The sequence below is a fragment of the Mirounga angustirostris genome, unplaced genomic scaffold (genome assembly GCF_029215605.1).
Source record: "Mirounga angustirostris isolate CCGP_5_RB_7025 unplaced genomic scaffold, mMirAng1.0.hap1 SCAF_8, whole genome shotgun sequence".
Taxonomy (NCBI): Eukaryota; Metazoa; Chordata; class Mammalia; order Carnivora; family Phocidae; genus Mirounga; species Mirounga angustirostris.
The window spans coordinates 124,984,835-125,008,659 of NW_026991716.1; the positions used below are offsets into that span (position 1 = coordinate 124,984,835).

Genomic DNA, 23,825 nt, shown 5'->3' on the forward strand with positions numbered 1-23,825 from the left:
ATGGGGTGACTGGGTGATAGACACTGGGGAGGGTATGTGCTCTGGTAAGCGCTGTGAATTGTGCAAGACTGTTGAATCTCAGATCTGTACCTCTGAAACAAATAATGCAATATATGTTAAGAAAAAAAAAAGAAGAAGAAGAAGGTAGCGGGAGGGGAAGAATGAAGCGGGGGAAATCGGAGGGGTAGACAAACCATGAGAGACGATGGACTCTGAAAAACAAACAGGGTTCTAGAGGGGAGGGGGGTGGGAGGATGGGTTAGCCTGGTGGTGGGTATTGAGGAGGGCACGTTCTGCATGGAGCACTGGGTGTTATGCACAAACAATGAATCATGGAACACTTCATCTAAAACTAATGATGTAATGTATGGGGATTAACATAAGAATAAAAAAAAAAAAAAGAAAGTACTTCTCTGCATGACTTTTCTAAATGACTTTTTTCTTCCAGCTCTTTTTTTCTCATTTTTTTCTATTATCAATTATCTTACAGTGTGTGTGTGTGTGTGTGTGTGAACTTGTGTTTTACTTTACTGCTGAGTGTTACAGGTATGAATTGCACTCAGGAATCTGTTAATTGACAAATGCTATTAAAAAGAAGCAAATTAATTTTTTCAACCCAGTGATAAGTTGCTGACAAAGAAATCTCATCAGGTATGCTCTGCTAGATATTTCCCCTTTTCTCCAGTTTTATTGAGATATAATTGACATATAACGTTGTAGAAGTATAAGGTCAATAATGATTTGATGTATGTATAGATTGCAAACTGATTACCACAATAAGTCTAGTTAATACCCATCACCACACACAGTTACAAATTCTATTTCTTTGTGATGAGAACTTTTAAGATCTAGTCCCTTACCATCTTTCAAGTATGTATATTTTGAATATTTAAAAATCACTACTAATATTACTGCCTTACTTTAAGCCCTTGCTATTTTTTTTTTTATTATTATTATTTTTTTTATTTATTTATTTATTTTTTATTTATTTATTTGAGACAGAGAGAATGAGAGAGAGAGAGCACATGAGAGGGGGGAGGGTCAGAGGCAGAAGCAGGCATCCTGCCGAGCAGGGAGCCCGATGCGGGACTCGATCCAGGGACTCCAGGATCATGACCTGAGCCGAAGGCAGTCGCTCAACCAACTGAGCCACCCAGGCGCCCAGCCCTTGCTATTTTTTGTTAGGACTATTGTTAGTTCCTTCTTAATTGGTGTCTCTGCATCGGCATAGACACTACAGTGATAAATCTGAAACTCAGAGCTGGCATTTGCTTCCCTGGTTTAAAAACCACCGGTAGCCCCTGGAAGGGCATGTGAGCTCCTTCCCCTGGCACACAAGGCTGCACAGGATTTGGCCTCAGTTTTCCTGGGTGGCAACATCTCATCTCTCTCTCTCTGCCCCAAACTGATGTCCATTTTACACCCAACTGCTAGTGATGTTCTACGGGTAATGGTCTTCCTTGCCTTTAGCCTGTTGCCTCCTATCCTGGTTTTTCCTGCCTGTGGGTCTATCTTGCCTGGTTTCTGACTCCTTCCTTGTTTGCCCATCCAGTCCCTGCTCATCCTGTCCCAGTCCGTGATGGCTCACTGTCTTCCCGGCTGCCTTCCTCTCTCAGCTCTCCTCCATGCTTCCCCGTCATCTCTCTGACTGCGTTACTGAGATCTGTGTCCGGAGCTCAGCCCTTCCCTTCCTTAGTGACCTTTCTCACTTATTGAGAAGCTGAAAGAGTGTGTAAAATTATCTGAGCAGCCAAAATATATATTATACAGCAAATACAGTGAAGATCCTACTCTTACTCATGGAAAAGCCATTCTCTCAGAGGTATTAACTCTTACTTTAGACATTGTTGTAACTAGTTTAACTTGTGTCCCAGTGAATGGTGGGTATGTGGCAAAATGGAAATGACAGGACAGGGAGAAGGGTGACAGTGAGCAATGGCTGCTGACAGTCTGACAGCAAGGAGGAGAAAGAAATTCTAGAGAGGATATACGAGACTTCTAAAATAAAACAAAACAGAGTAGTCTTTGGGGCCTTTTACAGTAAAAGAAAAACTGAAGCTATGAATTATGGTTTGTTTATTTTTGAAGACAATATAAATCAGTTAAGAGAAGGCATAGGAATTTTTTTTTTGAAACCCTTTTTTTGTGTGTGTTATTTTATTTTATTTTATTTTTTTCTTTTTTTTAATTCTTATGTTAATCCCCATACATTACATCATTTGTTTTAGATGTAGTGTTCCATGATTCATTGTTTGTGCATAACACCCAGTGCTCCATGCAGAACGTGCCCTCCTCAATACCCATCACCAGGCTAACCCAACTTCCCACCCCCCTCCCCTCTAGAACCCTCAGTTTGTTTTTCAGAGTCCATCGTCTCTCATGGTTCGTCTCCCCCTCCGATTTCCCCCCTTCATTCTTCCCCTCCTGCTATCTTCTTCTTCTTCTTCTTTTTTTTTTTAACATATAATGTATTATTTGTTTCAGAGGTACAGGTCTGTGATTCATCAGTCTTAAACAATTCACAGTGCTCACCATAGCACATACCCTCCCCAATGTCTGTCACCCAGCCACCCCATCCCTCCCACCCCCCACCACTCCAGCAACCCTCAGTTTGTTTCCTGAGATTAAGAATTCCTCATATCAGTGAGGTCATATGATACATGTCTTTCTCTGATTGACTTATTTTGCTCAGCATAATACCCTCCAGTTCTATCCACGTCACTGCAAATGGCAAGATTTCATTCCTTTTGATGGCTGCATAATATTCCATTGTGTGTGTGTGTGTATATATATATATATATATATATATATATATATATATATATATATATATATATACCACATCTTTATCCATTCATCTGTCGATTGACATCTTGGCTCTTTCCACAGTTTGGCTATTGTGGACATTGCTGCTCTAAACATCGGGGTGCACGTACCCTTTCGGATCCCTACTTTTGTATCTTTGGGGTAAATACCCAGTAGTGCTGCTAGAACTCATACAGGAGTTCAGTAAAGTGGCAGGATATAAAATCAATGCACAGAAATCAGTGGCATTCCTATACACCAACAACAAGACAGAAGGCATAGGAATTTATACTACGTTTTAGTATATCCTTTTAAAATGGCAACCATAAAAATCTAGGGCTCAGTAGGTAAAGTGTTAGCTGAAACGCTAACTCCTCAGAATAACTCATTCCACCTATAAATGGTTCTTAAGTCAATATAATTTTTAATTGAACTGAAATCATCTGAATAATTATAGATACTTTACAGAGTTCACAACTTTGTCAGTAGCCCCCTTATCTGGTTGGAGCCATATGGAACTGTTTAATTTGATTTAATCTGCATCATGTCACTATATTTATTTTCTTTTTAACACAATTGAATTGTTTTTCATTTGATTTTAATCACCTGGTTTATATCTATGGAGAGGTAGAATGATAGAAGAGTAAATCTTTCATCATCCTTTGTATTATTCTTTGTACTTCTAAAACCACTCTCATATTCTCCTAACTATCCCAATGAGTCAGGCAGATAAAGCAGTATGCCTTTTTCTTTCTCTCTCTCCCTCCCTCCCTTCCTCCCCACCCACCTCCCTTCCCCCCCACCCACATTCCTTCCTTCCTTCCTTCCTTCCTTCCTTCCTTCCTTCCTTCCTTCCTTCCTTCCTTCCTTCCTTCCTCAGTAAAAACACAAACGCCAACAAAATACTGTGATGCTGAACAAGGTCACCAGCTAATGTAGCATGGATCCAGGAACAGAGCTCGAAACTTCTATATTGGTGACCTTTCCTAACCCAAAGTGTTTTGGCTGGCTTTCACCACATCTCTACCTTTTCATCTCCTCTCTCTCTCTGCTTACTGGCCACTGACTTGGCTCCTTCTCCACTTTTAGTGTCTAGAGCCTCTTAACCCTGCACAGCTGTTTCTTGGCTTCTCTTTTATTCTCCCAGCCTCCCCTTACCCCTCACTATTCTCAGTCCCGGCTTTCAGTTCCTTTTGAAAACCACATGGCTGCAGAGGGAAGGTGGATGTACAGGACATCTGCGGACTCAGCCACCGTCAGCCTTAGCCCTCTTCGGCCCCCAGACCTCTTGCGATAATCAGGGAGTACAGGAGCCTTCTCACGTATTTGTCACCTACAGTTCAGGTTAAAGGTCGGATTTGCAGAGGGGAGTTAGAGCTTTTGCGCTGACGTCCCTCTCTCCACACCACATAGAGATGCCGGCGCACATGAGCACACATGCATATATATATTTTATGATTTGAGGTTATGGTATCAATTGCTAAATAAAACTGCTAACACTTTTATAGGCTAGTTCACCTTTAAAAGTGTTTAGAAAGTTGTACAGTTTATTGTATATGTAGGTGTAGAAAAGTTCTTTTCCTCTTCTCAGCTTTTCATTTTTAAGATAAAAAAGATATCATTATTTTATTCATCAGTTTCCCCATGAGTCTTCTTTAAAAACTGTTCCCGTTAAGGCATTACTATTGCTACAACTATTGTTTTATTCTAGGCTGTCTGAACATTATTTCATTTTCAGCCTGGTGTACTTGATTAGTTGATTTTGTTTCATTTAAAGGATAGTCATGGAAAAAAAGACATCTATTAGTTTATCATATTCTTTCTCTACTTTATATATATATGTGTATGTGTGTGTGTGTATTTTAATTATGTATGCCTATACTTGTGATTAATAGTTAATCATTTTTTTCAGATACAAAAGTATTATGGATTAATATTTTTTTCTCTTTGATCTTCGACAACTGGCTATATTTACTTGTAGTTAATATTTTAACTCAGGGTATACTGTTTTCTTTTTTTTCTTTTTTTTTAAAGATTTATTTATTTATTTGAGAGAGCGAGAATGAGAGAGAATACATGAGAGGGGGGAGGGTTAGAGGGAGAAGCAGGCTCCTTGCTGAGCAGGGAGCCCGATGCGGGACTCGATCCCGGGACTCCAGGATCATGACCTGAGCCGAAGGCAGTCGCTTAACCAACTGAGCCACCCAGGCGCCCCTATACTGTTTTCTTTTAATTATTAAATGTTTCATAATATTTTAGAAAGCCAATTATTAGGAGTATTTTTCTCCTATGTGAAATCTTATATATGATGTAACAAAGAAGTAATAAATGACATTTTTCAGTGTACTATCTCAGTCCATTTTATGCCAATATTAGCAAACTTGTGCAAATAAAATTTCATGATCATTAAATGAGTGAAAGTGTGAAATTGTCATATAGTTTAGTAGAAGTTACTTTTATACTGATTCTTAGTATAACTTAAGTTTACAGAAAAAGATGGCAGTAATTATTTCCTTGCATCTCATAAAATGAGACCAAATTACACATTATAGCCCAAGTGATTAGGCTTGTAAGACTGACGGGTGTTTTTTCCCAGGGTGTTTTTATTTTCCTAATAACAGCTTTATTAATTAGAACCCTAGTCATAGTAAATGGCAGACACCCAGCTTCCATAAGCACAAGGGGAAATGTATTAGCCTAATGTATTAGCTAATACATTAGCCCCCATAGCCAAATTATGATAAGGGCAAGGTCACAGCCGGCCACAGGGAATGGAGTGCCACCCAGAAGCCTTTGCTCTCTGTCCTCCTTTCTGTCTCTCTCTACAAGTTTTGATTTTCTTGGCTGTTCTCTAACCATTTACCTCATGACCTCCTACCAAAGAGAAACAGCACTTCTCTAGCTCCAGCACATTACACGAGAGGGCTCTGATGGACTCAGCTTGAGTAACAGGGAGCTCAGGGTCTACTGGGATTTGTATGCCCATGCTATAAATATCATGTGAGATGGAGCAAGAGTCAATGCCCAAGGAGGAAGGGAGAGAAATGTTAGTAGACATAGATATTCTCAAGGCAACCTTGATCAGGCGTTTACAGTGTGCCAGGCACCTCACATGCCTTGTTTCCTTTAATCCTCGTAACAACTCATTGAGGTGTGAATACTGTTACCGCCCATTTGACAGATGAGGAAACCAAGGCTTTGAGAGGTGTGGAAGCACACTGTCACTCGTGACAGAGCCGAGGCGCCATGTCGGGCTTAGTCGCTCAACTTGGTGCTCTTTACCACCATAGTGTACCCTCTTCGTTACCCGCGTAATCCTAAGTGCTTCCAGCTAGTTAGTAGAAGTAATTTTCTATAGTCTTCTACTTTAAAGAAATTTCATACAATAATTAAATACATTTTATAACTCTTTACTTTTCCCTTTACTGTTGCTTTTTCTGTACTGAAATATCAAGCTGCTTAATAGGGTGGCATCCCAGTTCACTGATTTTCCTAGCATCAAGGGAGAAGGTGGTTAAGCAATATTAGACTTTGTCTTTCTAATTTTCATATAAAAACTTGAAGGATAAATAATAGCTTTCAGGCCTATAGACCAAGTCAATAATTTAATTAGCTTCTCAAGTCCAAATTAGATTAGTAGTGTTGTAATGCATGAAAAAGCACAGAAAAATATAATGTTGCTTTCTTTTTCAGTATTCTTAACTACAGAGCAGCAGTGTGATCCTTCCCCAATTAAAGTTCTATAATGTATGTATGGATGTAATGACTCTAGTCTTCAGCTTTCCTAAAATATGTGAGTTGGCTGACTAAGCCCACCGATGGGGGGAAAACTTTTTTGCATGACAATGAATGCCATAGTAATGAAATCCAATTTAAATAAACAAGTCAATATTCTTGATGAAGAATTATATGATAACAAAGGTTAGTTTGATGGGCACAACATTTTAAATTAATTGTTCACCATCTGCTGCGTTCTCTAATCACTATTGCAACCATCCATAAATTGCATTTGCCTCATAAAGAAGATGACAGTATTTTCCATGTATGTATTCTATTGTAATCGACATTTGGGATGTTACTTTTTTAAACATAAAGAATAGGAGGATACTAAACCCTTTTAATGCGGTGGAATACTTATCTTGTTTTTGTTGTTCCTCTCTTTGAAAGCTGGAATCTTCAAGAGTGAGTGAGAGGTTTTGCCATTTTTTAAAAAGTTTCATGCTAGCAAAGGCATAAAATCTTCTCTTTAGTTAAACTCCTCGCTTATTACAGCAGTACATAAATGTAAGATGTACCTAACTGCTTTTGTAAGAATGGCGAAGTAGTCTAGATACTGAGGATACAATAGTGAACAAAACATATCCTTCCCCTCCTGGAGTTTACATTCCCAGCTTCCCCTCTTTCTTCCCAGTACCATCCCCCACCCCTCAGGGACCCGTCTGCTACTGCCCAGCACTCATAAATGACTTGAATAAATTACAAAACGGCCATTAGTATGAGGAAATTCAGGGAATATTCAGTTACAGAAAATTGAAAGCTGGATCTCAGGTTGCTTAGCCAGGTCTGTTCCGGGGCATCTCTGATGTTCCTGCTCCTTTCCTTGGAGGTTAATTTTCTTAATGATCTGGCCTTACTTCTCCCTCAACTCAATGCTGGGTTTATTTACTTGGGCCCACTTTACAGGAAATATAAAACTTAAAAGTGTCCAGACTTTGGTTCTACCTCCATTAACTTCTGACCAAAAGTACCATTTATCTCCCTCCACAGAGTGCTCTACATTTCTAGTTTCCTCTCCATTTTCCTTCCCTCTCTTAAGACCTTGCATGTAGGTTTTTGTGGAAGATACTCCCTAAAGGTCTTTACTTTGGAGTTCTTGCTTTTCTCTAAATGTATCTGTTCACCATTTTTTTTTTTTTATTAAGGATTTGAGAAGTCCCTTGGCAGCATGGATGGATTCATATCATCTTTATGATATTCCTTCTGAAAGATTTAGGCTACATATTAGCAGGTTAATTTAGTCTGGGTAACCTCTTAATATTGTCACTCTTATAGTGTATTAGATGAACATAATTAGAAATATTACAGTAATCAGCTGATGGCCCTTGATGATGTACTTGTAATCTAGCTCATAATGATTGGTATCATTATACAAAATAGGAAATGGGTGGAGTCCTCTTAAACACTGATCATCAGAGAGATTAAGTTAATCTTAATCATGTAATCAGAAAACGTGGGGAGAATATATTTCCCATTATTTTAACAGAAGCATCTTTTGGTTATGAAGAAAAGAGAGAGAAACAGAGGGCAGGTAAAGAGAGAGAAAGTAAGAGCAAGTCAAAACTCTAGAGATATGGGGATGCTTTGTTTTTTTCCTGTGAATTTTTGTTGGCTAATCTATTGGTTCACTTACGTAAAAATCCCTAGAGATGTCTACACCTCCCAGACTTAGTGATAAAATCATAAAAGGAAACATAAAAGAAATTAGCCTTTGTTGAGGCACTCCTGTATGCCAGGCATGTGGCAGTAGCTTTATAGTTATTAACTGAAGTTCAAAGAGATAAGGAATATATTTATGCTTACATAACTTGTTAGTGTTGGAACTGGCATATGATCGCCTAATCTTTCCTTGCACTAGATTGCCCAGGAGTGAAAATGCTACTCTGGAAGGTTTTGCTTTTTGGTTTTTTTTGTTTTTGTTTTTGTTTTCTATATTTGCTTGTCTTGATATTTCCTTTTCATCACTTGGTGAAATACAAGATTATAGATACCTGTAAAAAAAAAAAAAAGCAAACAGTACAAGTAAGATATTTGGAATTACCGTACTTGAAATAACTTTGTAAGGTTTATCCCTCTCTTTCACAATAAAAACCTTTTTATAATCACTTTATATGTGTGTAAGGAGGAGGAAGGAAAAACAAGTGGAAAGATTTCCACTTGAAGTTATAAAGTTGAGTATTATCAGTAAAGAGTTACGCTAAAAGTTTTATTGAGCCCAACTTGGTTCACTAATTATATATTGAGGACATACTGGGGTCTCTAGATTGGGTATTGCCGAACCAAGATGGAAAGAAATAAAACATGAATGACATAAGGCTTTAGAACCTATGAATAGAAAGTCACAATGGAGATTATAAACGTCAATTTCATATTGAGAAAGAAGATACAATAAATATGGAAGATCTTTATTTAAAGCAACTGGGCTGATTCTAATAGAGTTCTATATTATTTCATAGGAGAAACATACTTTAATTTTTATTGTAAAATGTTTTTGTATAAGCACACACAAGGAGATTGTTTTCCTTTCTACTGTTAAGATTTCTTTGAGATGTATGGTGGCTTTGGCTTTCTTACAGAATTGAATTTTAGAGGTAAAAGAAGTATAAAATGTTTTCTCGGCATGAGAAAATAGGGTTCCCGCTTGATAAAAGTGAGATGAGCAGGTCATTTAGCTCTCCTAGGAGCAAAGGGCATGATGGAGTCAGGGCTGGCCAACTCTAGTCTCTGCTCTTGGTCCAGCTTTGTTTTCCACCTGCATTCCAGGGAACTATGGGGCAGTCTTTCTCTCCATGGTGTAGAAGGTAGGGAGGTATAAACACCACCAATTAATTTGCATAGTTGAAGAATAAAGATAATTGGACAAGAGAGAAAAATTGAGGATTGATCATTGCTTTCTTTCTTTTGTCTTCCTTTTCTTATCTCTTCTTTCTAAAAGATAGTTATTAATTCTGCCCTAAAAGATAGTTATCTACTGTAACACAATAAAGAAATCACTATTTTAAATTACATAAATATGAAATTAATATAAAAATATTTATAAAAATTAATCTGTTATATATTATGTATAAATATATAATATAAATATAGAAAGTAAATATAATTGCACCCTCAATGTTTGGTCAGTTAAATGGGAAGTCCTGAGGAGAATGGAGAAACAGAGTGCTGGTTCTCAAAAAAATCTGCAGAGGACACATATGCACACACACACACACACACATTTTACAGGGAATAGGAAAGTGACAGAAAAAGCTCTTTGGGTCTGAAAATTGTCAGTAAATTTATTTGGTTTTATCCTGCTGTTTCCTCGCTCTCTCAGATTAGCCTCTATTACTGCCTTTTCAAATGCAAATTAGATTACCCTCTTATCTCTGAGCTTCATTTGCTCCCGGGGCCTTCGGTATTTAGTGGCCCTGCTGTTGCGTGGGAATGACACAACTCACACAACTCACCGGAGTGGAAGTACTCCAGCTTCAGCAGCAGGGACCAGAGAAATAAGTTTGTAAGCCAAGAAGCTGGCAGTGCTCCGTCCTGGCAACATGTTACAGTCATCTGGGGAGCTCTTAAAATATATCCACGCTGCCCTTCACCATTGACCAACTAAATCTGAATCTCTTAATATTTGGGGGTAGGGCCTCTGGGGATCAGTATTTAAACACCAACCAGCAAACAGACTCTCAGAGGGGTTTCTAATATGTCCCCTGAATTCTGAACCACTGGGTCCAAAAGATTCTCCACTCCTGCATGAGGGTCTTAAAATTTATGGCAAAACATCGCTTCAGAAATTTTGAAGGAAACTTTCTCCTTTGATTTTCAAATAACTAGAGGATTTTTAAAATGTAATTATATCCCTTTATTGTTTTCTTCTTTTATACCTTTTTTTTTTTTTTGCTGTTTTTTGTTTTTCTATTCTCTTACCCCACATTGTCATAACATGGTATTTTATAGGTTGCTGCTTATTTCCTGTTTCACAAACGTTCTGGAAAGTTTTTGTTTGGTTTTGCACCTCTCTCTGTTCCTGATTTAAAGTATGCATTAAACTGAGATTTGTACTGTATTAGGAGGCACTTTTCTTCTGACTCCGTGATCAGTTAATATGTATCCTTTCTGGCAAACAGATGGGGAATTGAACATAGAGCTTTTCTTTTCTTCTGAGGATCTGCTTGAGTAGGGATTATATAATAAATACCACAAAAGGACTGCTCCATCAAAAGATATTACATTAAGTGAAGACAAAAATGTCCCAGCCATGTCAGGTGTTTTGTCACAGGACAAAAAGACACTGTGTGTCTCCCTGCCAGGTTATTCAATGACTGACTGAGAAACAGTTTTTACTTTATCCAGGGAAAAAAATCATCATAATTAAGTTGTCTGTTCAGAAATGAGTACTGTATCTTTTTCTTTTACAAAAGCCAGGGAAACGTGAGTGCTTAAAATAGATCTTTGAAAAAAAGCCCAAGCAGCTTACTAACAAACACAGGTGCTGCCATCATAAAAATTACCACTCCCTTTCTCATGGGGCTATTAAGAATGATTTTTTTTTTTCTCGGGCGCTTGGGTGGCTCAATTGGTTAAGCGACTGCCTTCGGCTCAGGTCATGATCCTGGAGTCCCTGGATCTAGTCCCGCATCGGGCTCCCTGCTCGGCAGGGAGACTGCTTCTCCCTCTGACCCTCCCCCCTCTCATGTGCTCTCTTTCTCAAATAAATAAATAAAAAATCTTAAAAAAAACCAATGATTTTTTTCATCTCACATAAATAGCATTTATTTATTTTATATACTTTATATTATATAAATGCCTATATATAAATAAGGCATATAAAAATAAGGCATTTTATGTTTATATAAAATATATTACCTACAAGTGTTCTGTATTTCTCACTTTCTAGTTAAGGATTTAAATAAGGTTTGCCTAATGATGTAGCTTTCCTCCAGCACTGTTGTCCTGGACTGTATCCCAGCTGAAGCATTCCTAGAGGCTGTTTACTTCACTTGTTCTCCTTATTTCTCCCTTACTGGTGGGTTCAGTCTATCTACCTATCATGACACAGAATCTCCCTGTAATCAGTTCAGTTGCCAAGGGATTATGCAGGACTCTCTGTAGCCTTCAGCACTTGAGCAGTGCGACACTGAGTTCTGTGGCTGCTAAACTCTTCAAGGCCCGTTTGGTTCCCAGACATTTATTACAGCTGTTTTCAAGTCTAAATATTGATGTCTAGAATTTTCTGGAAATTTAGTTAGATAAAAATATGTGTTCTGTCCCCTTCAACTTGACTTTTAAATAATACCAAAGAAAGACAGGGAGACGAATTTATTTAGAAGATGAAAGTTATGGTTTAGGAGAGCTCGCTCTAATTTAGATCATCTGACCGTGAAGTTCATTTTACCAGGAAGTTCAGTGAACTTCAGTTCATTTTTACCAACGATTTGAAATATTTTGAAGTGAAGTAGAGTTGCTGATGTGATTGATACTAAAAGATGGGATGTTATCACAAAGAAGAGTAAATATTTCTGTCTTAAATTCATCTACAGCTTACCTTGATTGTATGTTTCTGACTGGCCTCTGTTTTGAGTGAACAAGCGGGACAACCATCAAAGCAGCAAGATAGGAAAGGGGCCTCCTTGGGCAATGAGGGAACTGAGGTCCAGCAGTGTTTAGCTGGAGACCTATCTAACCGGCTTTATGTTCATCAAATTCCTCTGCCCTTGTCGTGTCAGCTTCTCATCTCTGTGTTTCTGACAGTTGGGTTTGAACTTGACTTTCATTTCTGTCTGTATCTTTTGCTTGTCTTCGGGACTCTTACTCTTTCTTCCTGACCCTGCAGGACCTTCATGATGCCTACCCTTTCCTGTCTGAAAGTCTAACTTTATTTCAGATATTCTGGAAGCTGTTTTGCTGTATGAAATATTTGGGATGATCCTTGAAATCTTGCTGTCTTCCTGTTGAAATGTTTGTGGACATGCTACACGTCTGGGCTACAGAAAGTGTCCTGTATTAAAGATGAACTGCCAAACAGACTCAGCAGTGATGAAGTATCTAAGATAGATTATTTGTCTTCAGTTATTATTTTAAGGAACATGATCAATTAATCTTATTTTCTCAGAGTCTTTCCTCGTAACTGAAAGCTATTTCTCTCCTAATTATACTTCCCATTTTGATTGAGGACAATGAAATGAAAGACTGTCTTTGGATTTTATAGAACTGAGTTTATGTTAAAGGAAAACTTTTATTTTTTGAGGGATTGTGTTACATTTCAAGGTCTGTAAATATATTAAAATTCAAAAGTCGCCAAAACCAAAGGGCCACTTGCTACTATGTTCTTCTCCTGAGAAGTAGCAGGGAATTAATTGGTGACGGGTGAGGAGAGTAGAGAGAAATTTTTTCTTCTCCTGGCTCGTGTAAACTGTGTATCCATGAACCTGGTAGCAAACCCTTCAAAAGGTAATATTCTCATTTGGCTAGTGATCAGCCTTCCAAATATTCTTTTTTTTTTTTTTTTTTTTTTTTTTTAAATCACAGAATTGACTCCTGAGGAGAGAGCCCAAAAGATTGCCAAGGCCATGCGCAAACAGTCCTCTGAAGTCAAAGAGAAGTGGGAAAGTCTAAATGTGGTCACTAGCAATTGGCAAAAGCAAGTGGACAAGGCACTGGAGAAGCTCAGAGACCTGCAGGGCGCCATGGATGACCTGGACGTTGATATGAAGGAGGCGGAGGCTGTGCGCAATGGCTGGAAGCCTGTGGGAGACTTACTCATCGATTCCCTGCAGGACCACATCGAAAAAACCATGGTCAGCCTCACTGCCTCTGATAAAGGATTTTAAGAAACGTTTTATTGTTGAATCTAACACAAAGAAAGTCACATATAAAAACCATTATAAGGCATTTTATGAAGCCAACCCTGTTACAACTTGACTGAAATCAGGATAGAGAGATTTTTCCAGTCATGACAGATGTTGTCCCTATGCCCTTCATCATCAGAACCCCCTCCCCACCAAAATAACAGCTAATGAGACTTTCACAATAATTTACTTTTATTTTTCTTTATCCTTTTTTTTTACCCAGCTCTGTGTCCCTAAACACTTTAAAAACTACTTTAAAAAATAATAATAATGTAAAGTCCTTTTTAATCCCTAGATTTCCCCTCTATCCCTTTTATGTTTTCTTTACAATGTATTTGTTTAAGAAACTGAATTGTTTGTTTTATAGTATTTCTTACAGCCTGGGTTTTGCAGAATGGCATCCACATCATGCAGTTGGGCAGGTTCTTCTCTGCTCTGTATTTCCTGTAAATTGGTAGTTGGATTTAGAGATTTAATCAAAAACATACTGTTTTATTGGGGACTCTTATGTTCAAATTTTCTCTCACTGAGTAGATTATGGAAGGATTAGTTTAACTATAAATTTTGTTAGTGGTCAAGAATTGCCCAAAATTAAGAATGATAGATCTGTGGTCTAGACCCGTTTGGGCCCTCCATTCTAGAACATATCCAGAAAAAATTTAATAGAATTTAGGCCATAAGAGACATAGTAGTCAGGTTTGTGGTAGCATAGCAAACTATATATTAGGTAGTCATGAGTCAAATCAAAGAATAAACCAATGAAACATCAGAAGGTGGTTAGACTGACAATATCAATATCATGAATGTGATTTTTATTGCAAAAAACGTATCTTTTGTGCACAGACATTGGATGACATTTTCCTTTTGTTTATGCATGTGGCTGAGAAGGAAGGAGAAAGGGTCTAGGAAATGAAATGAATATGCAGGCAAATTATATAAGTAAATATATGTGTGTGTAGATATAGCAATAATAATGGCTAGCATTTAATGAGGCTTACTGTGTGCCAAGAAATGTTCGTAGCCAGTTTACATGGATACCTCTTTTAATCCTCACACCAACCCAACGAGATAGGTATTATTATGCCCATGTTACAAATGGTGAAAATGCAGATATTGCTCAAGCCCACACAGCTGGTAAGTGGTAGAGTTTTCATGGTTTCTTTCTTGCTCTTCTCTGTCATTGTAGAGACCTCACTCATACTAATGTAATTAAGCACAACTTTTATCAGCTATTGGAATTCAAAACTTTAAAAGTTATGTACTAAATTTTAAACTTAAAGAAATTTCACTAAAAGAGTGTTGGTGTCTGCCACCTTTCATTATAAATATACATAAATATGCGGAACTCTGTGAATTAAGTAGGCTTCTTCCTACAGCTCTGGCATCCTGAAAACCATTTCCATGGATGAATCTGAGTTTCAAATAACTGAAAATAAAGCCTTTTAGTAGAAGTTCTTTGGAAGTTACACACTTCTTGCAATTTTTTTTTTCAAAGATTTTATTTATTTGTCAGAGAGAGAGAGAGAGAGCACAACCAGGGGAAGTGGCAGGCAGAGGGAGAAGCAGGCTCTCCGATGAGCAAGGAGCCTGATGTGGGACTCCATCCCAGGACCCTGGGATCATGACCTGAGCCGAAGGCAGACGCTTAACTGACTGAGCCACCCAGGCATCCCTACTTCTTGCAATTTAAAAGATGTTTTTTAAACACTAGAAATCTTTAATTCAGTGGTTCATAAGCAGTATATTTTTTTGGACTACAAAAATGCCTCTTGGTTGGAGCAAGAATTTACCCATTTGAATTTGAAAGTATCAGTTTTTAATGCAGGATGATTAGTGTTGAAGGAAAAATGGAAAGTTGTATATGGGCTTGTTAAAGACCTAAAAGTTTGGGAGTTGTTATTCCCATCTGATTAACGAAATTACCCACCTCTGCATCCAAATCCTTTTGTTCAAATCTCTACTAAAGTGGAAAGCCAGGAAAAACACAATTAATATTTAAGAGAAAGGAATAAACTGTGGATTAAAATATTTTCACATCTTATTAAGAAAAAAAAATAAAAACCCACATCTCATTAAACCAAATAAAATGGATTCAAAGTCTGGGATGTTTCACATGTACTCTAAAGTATATGCCAAATCCCACTGAAGCTGTTGGCAGATGAAAGTAAGTTGTGATTATTGCTAAATATTATTAAATATGTCAAGGCAACTGGAAAACAAAAGCTTTGAGGGCCAATCAAATAAGTTTAATGCCCTAAAATTATCCTTAATAATTCTTCTTTGCAGAATACACACCTTCCAACAGGAGAAGGCTTCCCCCCCCCCCCACATCTGCCGGCAGACTGCCCGTCAGCACCTTTAATGTTAGCAGATGTTCCTGTTTTTATACCAAGAAGACCACATAGACTTTTATTCTCCTATAGGAAAGTGCAGCCAAACATGATAAATTGGTTCTTTATACTAGAACACACAGCAGCTCGGAAACCATTTTAAAACTTGCTTTACTTCAAGGTCCTTAATTTGAAAGCTCTTAAAAAGCAAAAGATAAATTTTTTTATTAGAAAGATTCCTCACTGCCTAAAACACCCACAAAAACAAAACCCAACGGCCTTGTTGGTCAAAGGTCTTTTAATATTTTCACCTGTGGCTTATAAGAGAAAAACATTATTTTTACAGAAGAACAATTAAAACTCCTTGATGTTCTGTAAGAGTTTTAAAATCTGTCTTGAAGTTACAATCTAATTTTGGAAAACTTTTCCCATCTTTTAAAATAAAGCTGTTATTATTTAAAGTTAATAGAAACCTAAGAATACTTTCTAGCCTTTCATTTTTTAATCTTTGATACTTACAAAACACAAAGACATTGATTTTAAAAGCTGATTGAAATTCTTGAGTCCTCCCAAGTCACCTCGGAGAGAATATTAAAGTGTAATGTTAAAATACAATTGAGGAAACCTGGAAGGATTCAAGTTCTGTCTTTATTCTTAAACTGAATCTGAAGGAACTCAGGTCTCTTCCAAGTCCAGACTGAAAAATTCCCTTCCCCCCCATCCTACTTCTCTCTGTCCCATGCTTCCATGTTAGTGGTTTCATTCTTTAGACCTAGAACGCCTGTTATCATATAACTACTTTTCTCACTGAACCGTATTTGTGGGTCTGTCTGTGCACATATTCTCTCATCCATGAAAGACCAGCATCTACAGCCATGGAGAAAAATGATCACAACTCTGAAAACCTTTTCTTTCCACTTTCCAGCAACTCAGATGCCTTTGTGAGCTTCCCTCCTTCTGCCTGATTTTGAAATGTTGGCACCTTCAGGGTCTGGCGATGTTTCTTACTTTATACACATCGACTTCCATGTTCACTGTTTCAAATGTCATTTGCTCGCTGCTCCCTCCTTTGTGTGGGGTTTTCACGCTGACTCTGGGCTCTAGGTCTGTTCTTCTGACTTTCCATCTCGAGTTTCTTCTTGTGGCTTTTGAGCATGTTCCAGAATTTTGAAACACTAAAACATACTCTCTGATTTACCTAAAATTAATTTCCTTTTTGAAGTAAAGTTATATTCGTAATACTATTTTGATTTTATCAACCATAATGATTATTTTTAGCCTATCCATATTATCTAAGGGGGAATTATATAGGGTAACTGGTTTTGGAAGAGAGAAGGAAGTAAGGAAGTGGTTAAAGCGGCTTTCTTTCTTTTTTTTTTTTTTTTTGCCTCCCATCATCAATATTTATTGAGCATTTACAGTGTACTAGGCACAATAGAACATACAGAAAACATTGTCCCTGCTCTTGAGGAGCTTACATTCTAAAAGAAAAAAGAATACACCTCTTTTAAAATGGTATTTTTGTTTGGTCTTTTCTGCAAGGTACTGAGGAAATAGTCTGGGGGTGAGCTTTGGGTATAACTTAGCCCCATCATTATTTAAAGAGAGGAAGAGGAAGGCTTTTAAAGGCAGGCAATGACAGACCATTCAGGATAGGTAGGTCTTACAAGGAGATAAACACAATCTCATCAACAAGGAGAGATTTGCTGCAGTAAATAGGATGAGGGAAGTAGTTTGTGGGATGCAAGCAAAGGAAGCAAGGTATCCTTAGACATTGAGTGGAACCAGAAAGATCATGTGGCCTTTTTTTCCAAGTACCTAAAAAGAGGCTTTCTTTTTATGAACATAGTGAGGAAGCCGAGTTAATACTGCAGTGTTCCAGTGAAAGTTCATGGTCTTCAAAGCACTCTGATATATAATATTTCATTAACTAAACTTGGTATGGTGAAAAGGGAGAAGAAAGGAGGCTGGTAGACATATTCCTGTCTCTTAAGGGGTGGGATGGTAGAAACGATATAACTTGAGGGCTAGTGCTAACTGTGTGTTCACAACACCTAATACGTATCGGTTCAGTTTGGCACATGATTTACTCTGATTTTGTGACATACCAAAGAAATAACCATATACTGTTCTCTTTTAGTATCTCAGTTCTGTTCCCAGTTGTCTGTTGGCTTAACCTTGCCTCAGATACCATTTTCGTGGGCCTTCGTCAATAGAAGTGAATTCTCCCCTCTTGTCTGGCAAACTTTGTGAAATACTGGAGAGTGTCTGTTCTCAAGAAGCTTCTATTCTTCTTGAGGGGCATCAAGAATATGGATGTAGTAAGAGCTCTGATAAGGAATGATATTTAAAATATATAGCAACTCGCTTGTATGGCACCAAACAATCAGAATGGCCCTCACTATAAAACCCCATTTGTGTGGCTGAAGGTGTGCTGGCTGAAAGTCCTGACTGGATTCAAGAGGGCAGAGAGAATGCTGGGAGCACGTAGTGGAGCCTCTAGCCAAGAATGCTGAAGGAAGGGCCTAGGGAAATCTTCCCTGAAATGGGATGCGTAGGGCACCTGGGTTGACTCTTTTGGAACATCAATGGGATCTAGGCAAAGACTTTGTTGGAAAAAGGGAACATGAACATAGAGTCAGGGGGAATTATGTGGTGAAGGGAGAAAGCTTAGTGTTTTCATTATTCTGTTTGCTCTTATAGGATATATTATTGTCACTGGCCCCAAATATCTTTTGCTTTTCTCTTTCCCTCTTCACATACATCCTCTACCCCCACCTGTACTATCTCTCTGTCCTGTGCCCAGAGGTGGCATCTGTCACTAAGCCTCATGTACCTCTTTCTTCCCTCCTCTAACCACATGATCATAGTGTTTTTGAAAGGATCAAAACTTACCTCTAGAGTATATAATAGTAATAGGTATTTCTGTAGGGGTGCCTGGGTGGCTCAGTCGTTTCGCGTCTGCCTTCGGCTTAGGTCATGGTCCCAGGGTCCTGGGATCGAGCCCCGCGTGGGGCTCCCTGCTCCGCGGGAAGCCTGCTTCTCCCTCTCCCACTCCCCTTGCTTGTGTTCCTGCTCTTGCTATCTCTCTCTCTGTCAAATAAATAAAATCTTTTATAATAGTAATAGGTTTTGTGGTTAGGAAAGTTGTTCTTACTGGCCACTTTCTCACTTAATTTTAAATGGTAATGTGTTCAAATCAAATTGTTGCATCCGATGAAAGAATAGTAAGGTAGCCATAGGAAAAAAAGAAGGAAAATATGAAAGAAAATGAAAAATAGAAACAAGACTAGAAATTAGTAAAGTGGACAATAATGGCAAACATTTTCCAGATGAAATTACATAAAATGGTAGATTTGCAGGAAATACATAATCATTTCAATGAGTTTGCATTATGATTTTTCTCTTTGTGCAGCTATTTAGATTCTCCAGGTTACAAAGGATGACTCTGGCTGGTGGTCCCCATTGCTGAAGACCTGAGCTGAGGTGTCATTGAGTGCACAACTGTTGTCAGTGGCGTCTCAGCTGGTCTTGCCATTTTCTTTGAAGAAAGGTTCAAAATACTACCTTCTGTTATATTCTTTTCCATAGTCATTGTTTTTGTTTTTATTCTTCCAGGCATTTAGAGAAGAAATTGCACCAATCAACTTAAAAGTTAAAACAGTGAATGATTTATCCAGTCAGCTGTCTCCACTTGACCTGCATCCATCTCTGAAGATGTCTCGCCAGCTAGATGATCTTAATATGCGATGGAAACTTCTGCAGGTATTAGTTTATCCCTCTTCGTGATCCAGCTTTACACAATTGGTCCTTAAATCCTGCCTGATTATTCTACTGCACACCATCATTTCCTCCTTCTTTACTAGTTGTAGTTGATAATGGATTTGTAGCATGTAATATCACCAAGTATTTGTCTTTCCATATCTTGAACCCAGAGGCCCATTTATTTATGAATAGAGGTTTTAATGTAATTTTATGATGTACTATTCATATGATATTTGTAGAAAACTGCAAAGGGTCAGATAAACCATAGTAATTGAGATCTATTATAGGTCACAGAAACATTCTCTCATAGTGGCTCATGAAGGAGTCCTTTTTCTTACTTTAATCATGTATTTATTTTTTTTCCTTTTGCAAAGTTAATAAATCTCCATCCTTCTTCCACTGTTTGCTATTTAGGTATCTTGTTCATTCTTTCCAGCTAGCACATTTATACTATTGTGGTGTTTTCACCTTTAGCTCTTAGGTCTAAGTTGTTTTAGTGACTCTAGATAATACTTGCTCATCCCAGATTTAATAGAGCCAAACCCAGAAGAACCCTTTTGAGTATTACTAGGTATCAGCATTTACAAGTCACCATACTTGCCAGTCAGTAGTTTTAGGTTTAGTCTTTTCAGAGCTTTGTCATGTTCAATGGCCAGTTCCCTGGAGTCGTAAATAATCATTTTTTCCCTGAAAACTAGCAGGATAATTTAAGTGGAATATTAAAAAAATAATTCTTACGCATTTCTCTCTATATTTTAGGCCTAAAATACTGTATTTAATGAGATAAATGTGCGATTGGAGGTGGTACACAAAAACATTTTATTTTAAAGCTATAATATTTTATAGCATACTAGGTTTCCTGAATTAACTCAAACATCGAATACCCAATGGTTCATATGTTCTTCATCAATATGAAGATTTAAGAAATGAGTGCATAATATTAAACAGTCTTTTCTATATTTGAAAAGAGTGTTAATAACCTGGGATTAGTAAAGCAGGATCTGTTAAACTCATATGTGCTTTTCTAGTGAGTGGAACACAGAAGTGTTTGACTTTCTCTTTTTTTCCTTCTGCCCCATTTCCCTAATTCATTGCCTTCATGTAGGTATTCCTGTGGTCCATCCTGATCGCCTTCTGCTCGTGTTATCACTATCTCCAAAGATTAGAAGTCAGGGAATACATTATGCTTGGAAGAGGATATGTATTCTCTTATCCTTATCTCTGAGCTTTGTAGCTGCTAGAGCTCAGATGTTGGTTGCTGGTTGAGTAAGACCGGAAGGAATCTCTGCTGACAGCAATGTCACTCCGTTTCAGGACTAGCATCTTCTCTTCTCCTGAACATAGAGTGTGGCATTTGAGTGCTTTTTTGGCTTTAATGAACAAAGCACTTGCTAATGCAATTTAAATAGCTAAGCAAGAGAAACTAGAGCTGTCCAGTGAGCCAGAGATACACACATTTCTTTTAAAGGCAGCTGAAAATAAGATGGACAATCTGTGTGGAACAGCTGACTCGAACGACAGAGGCCAGGACAAGGAAAAAGAAAATGGAAGTGTCAGTAGGCTGTGTGCAGTCGTTCTGATTTGCATTTAGTTTCTCGGTGGACCAATTCTGCATTTTCATAATGTAGAGAGCTAACGGGGGAAGTTGTGAGGACCAATTCAGAAAGTATACTAATCGGCTGCTATACACTTGAATACCCTCAAGTCGAGATGATTGGACACAAACGTGGAGACAAATAAGAGATTACATACTCCTATATCTTTGTGCTCTCCATCCACCTCTATCTATTGATCCATCGTCTAATTCGATCTCTCTGTCATCTACCTTTCTGTCTGTCCAGCTGTCTACCATCATCTATCTGTTTTTTCCCTGGGAGTATTTGAGACTTCTTCTTCATTCGCTTCCTGTGGCACTTTTTACCACCTTCCTTACAGAAGGGAGGTGAGTGGCCACTGGCCACACAGCCACATCTCGACTTTAGATGCTTTCGAGCTTTACTGCTTTCAAGGCAACGTAGAGTAATAGGAAAGCAATAGCTTCTGGCACCAGATTAGCTGTGTCTGGATACTAGTACTCTCATGTACTAACTTTCTGTCCTTGGACACCTCTTTGTGTCCCAATTTCTTCATCTGTAAAGTGGTGATAATAATAATAATACTGTAATTGTGGTTATTGTGGTTATTGTGAGGGTTAAAAGAGTTAATTTGTATAAACTGCTTAGAAGAGTGCCTGGCACTGTTTGCGGTCAGTTGGTACCAGAAGAAGTCTATTTTAATCCCAGTACTTTGATCCCAGAGATAGAGAAGGAGTCTATACAAGCAATCATATCTTGGGCAGTAGCATCATTTAGTAAACAGGGTTGCTGGAGGGGAGGTGGGTGGGGGATGGGGTAACTGGTGATGGGCATTAAGGAGGGCATGTGATGTGAGGAGCAGTGGGTGTTATACGCAGCTGATAAATTATTGAACTCTCCATCAGAAACTAATGATGTACTATATGTTGGATAATTGAATTTAAATAGAAAAAATACTTAAATCAAGTATGTTATTAAAGTCATTGTTTTCAAATCAAATTATTTCTTGCATGTGTATGTGCAGGTTTCTGTGGATGATCGCCTTAAACAGCTTCAGGAAGCCCATAGAGATTTTGGGCCATCCTCTCAGCATTTTCTTTCTAGTAAGTACTAATAAACTTGACTGTTCTCATTAATTGAACGAATGAGCATATTCTTTCACTTTGCCTCAAGGAGCCATATTCTTTGTTGCCAAATATATTTACTTATATTAGGTAAATGTACAAAAAGCAATATTAAGATTAATTACAATATTGTTTATTGGTTATTAGTTGTAATAATCTGGTCACAATTGATAAGTCTCCGAAGTGGAGCAAAACTGAATTTCTCTTTAGCTATGGTTTTTCAATGGACCATCGGCTATAATAATTAATGTAGCCTCATATCATCATTGCTGTATCATAAACAAAGGTTATGAACTTTTTCACAATAAAAAATCATTTTTATATTTTAAGATTTCTAATTAGCTTTTCTTCTTAAAAAGTGTTTATTAATTTAAAATGTACCTGTATCTTTAGCAGTAAAAAAAAAATAACTCCCCATGGATCCGAGATTTTTGTTTATTAGGTTCACTGTGATCATACTTAGCTTTTCTTTTGGTCAAGTATTGCAGATGTAGCCAAACCACATATGTAGATTTTTATGTAGAATTCTCCAACTGAAATTTTTAATTTTACGGACTGTTTATGAGATCTCATATAAGTAATTTGAGCTCCTACTTTATCGTTCACTGCTGGGGAAACTAAAGAATGTAGGATTCAGAGTCATCCAAATTAAGATTAAAATATTAAGTCTGCCAGACCTGTAGATTCCTGAAAGTTAATTTCTTTATCTTAAAATTACTATAATAATACTTAGTTTTTCTGATCGCCTTGAAAATTAAGTGAGAAAGCATAGTGAGTTTCAGAGCACCTAGCACAGTTCTTGGCACTGATGATTTCACTATTAATTTCTTTCCTTTTATTTGTCCTGGCAAACATATGCCAGAAAACAGTTTGTTTACTTCAATATAAATGAAGTTTAAAACTTAAGGCACATCTTATTTCCCAATTATGATAACTTCTTTGTATCTATAATAATAGAGAAAACTGAAGTAATACCATGTCTTCCAACTAAATTGATTACATTTGTATTTTCCCTTAATCTTTTGTCATGGTTCATAATCTGCTTTACCTCAATTCAAGGTCAGGCTTTTCTGTTTTCACAGTTTCAAGAATCTGAGTTAGTCATTTCCTGCCCCTCCTGTCCTCCAGTCCTCATGCTCTCCCCCCTTCTCTCCCCCTTCCTCCCCTCCCCCCACGCACACATGTTTTCTGTTTCGCACACCTGAGCCCTTAGATAGCCTATCTTTGAGTGATTGTAGTCCTTCCTGGAATATACTGGGTGCGAGGATGCATTTCTAAAGTTGGGATGCCATCGTTATTGATAAAGTAAGTTTGCAGTCTCCTCATTAGGTATGAACTACTTCAGATTTCTTAAACTTAATTTAAGCTATGTGCTAAGGCCAAATTAAAGAGGAATTTAACAAATAATTGTGACTCTACTTACAGTTCTAAGGATTAGTTATCTATTAGTATTGATGAAACTCTACACTTTCTCCTAGCAACCATTCTTTCATGATAAAAATCCAACTCATGTTCTTTAGGAAGGAAAACATGGTAAAATTCACAATCACTTTGTGAAACTCAAGCATGTGGCCTGTTATTGTCTGGCCCTGATTGTCCAAGGAGGTCAGAGTT

At 37.7% G+C, this 23,825-nt stretch overlaps 1 protein-coding gene across 12 annotated transcripts in view; it reads left to right on the forward strand.

Moving 5' to 3' along the window:
* The window catches only part of UTRN (utrophin), a 496,097-nt gene that overhangs the window by 389,417 nt on the left and 82,855 nt on the right, over positions 1–23,825 (forward strand). For all 12 annotated transcript variants that reach the window (XM_054505586.2, XM_054505588.2, XM_054505587.2 and 9 more), the window contains 3 exons: positions 13,099–13,367; positions 19,367–19,513; positions 22,112–22,190. In XM_054505586.2, the coding sequence (XP_054361561.2) occupies positions 13,099–13,367; positions 19,367–19,513; positions 22,112–22,190 (495 nt within the window). The remainder of the gene's footprint in view (positions 1–13,098; positions 13,368–19,366; positions 19,514–22,111; positions 22,191–23,825) is intronic.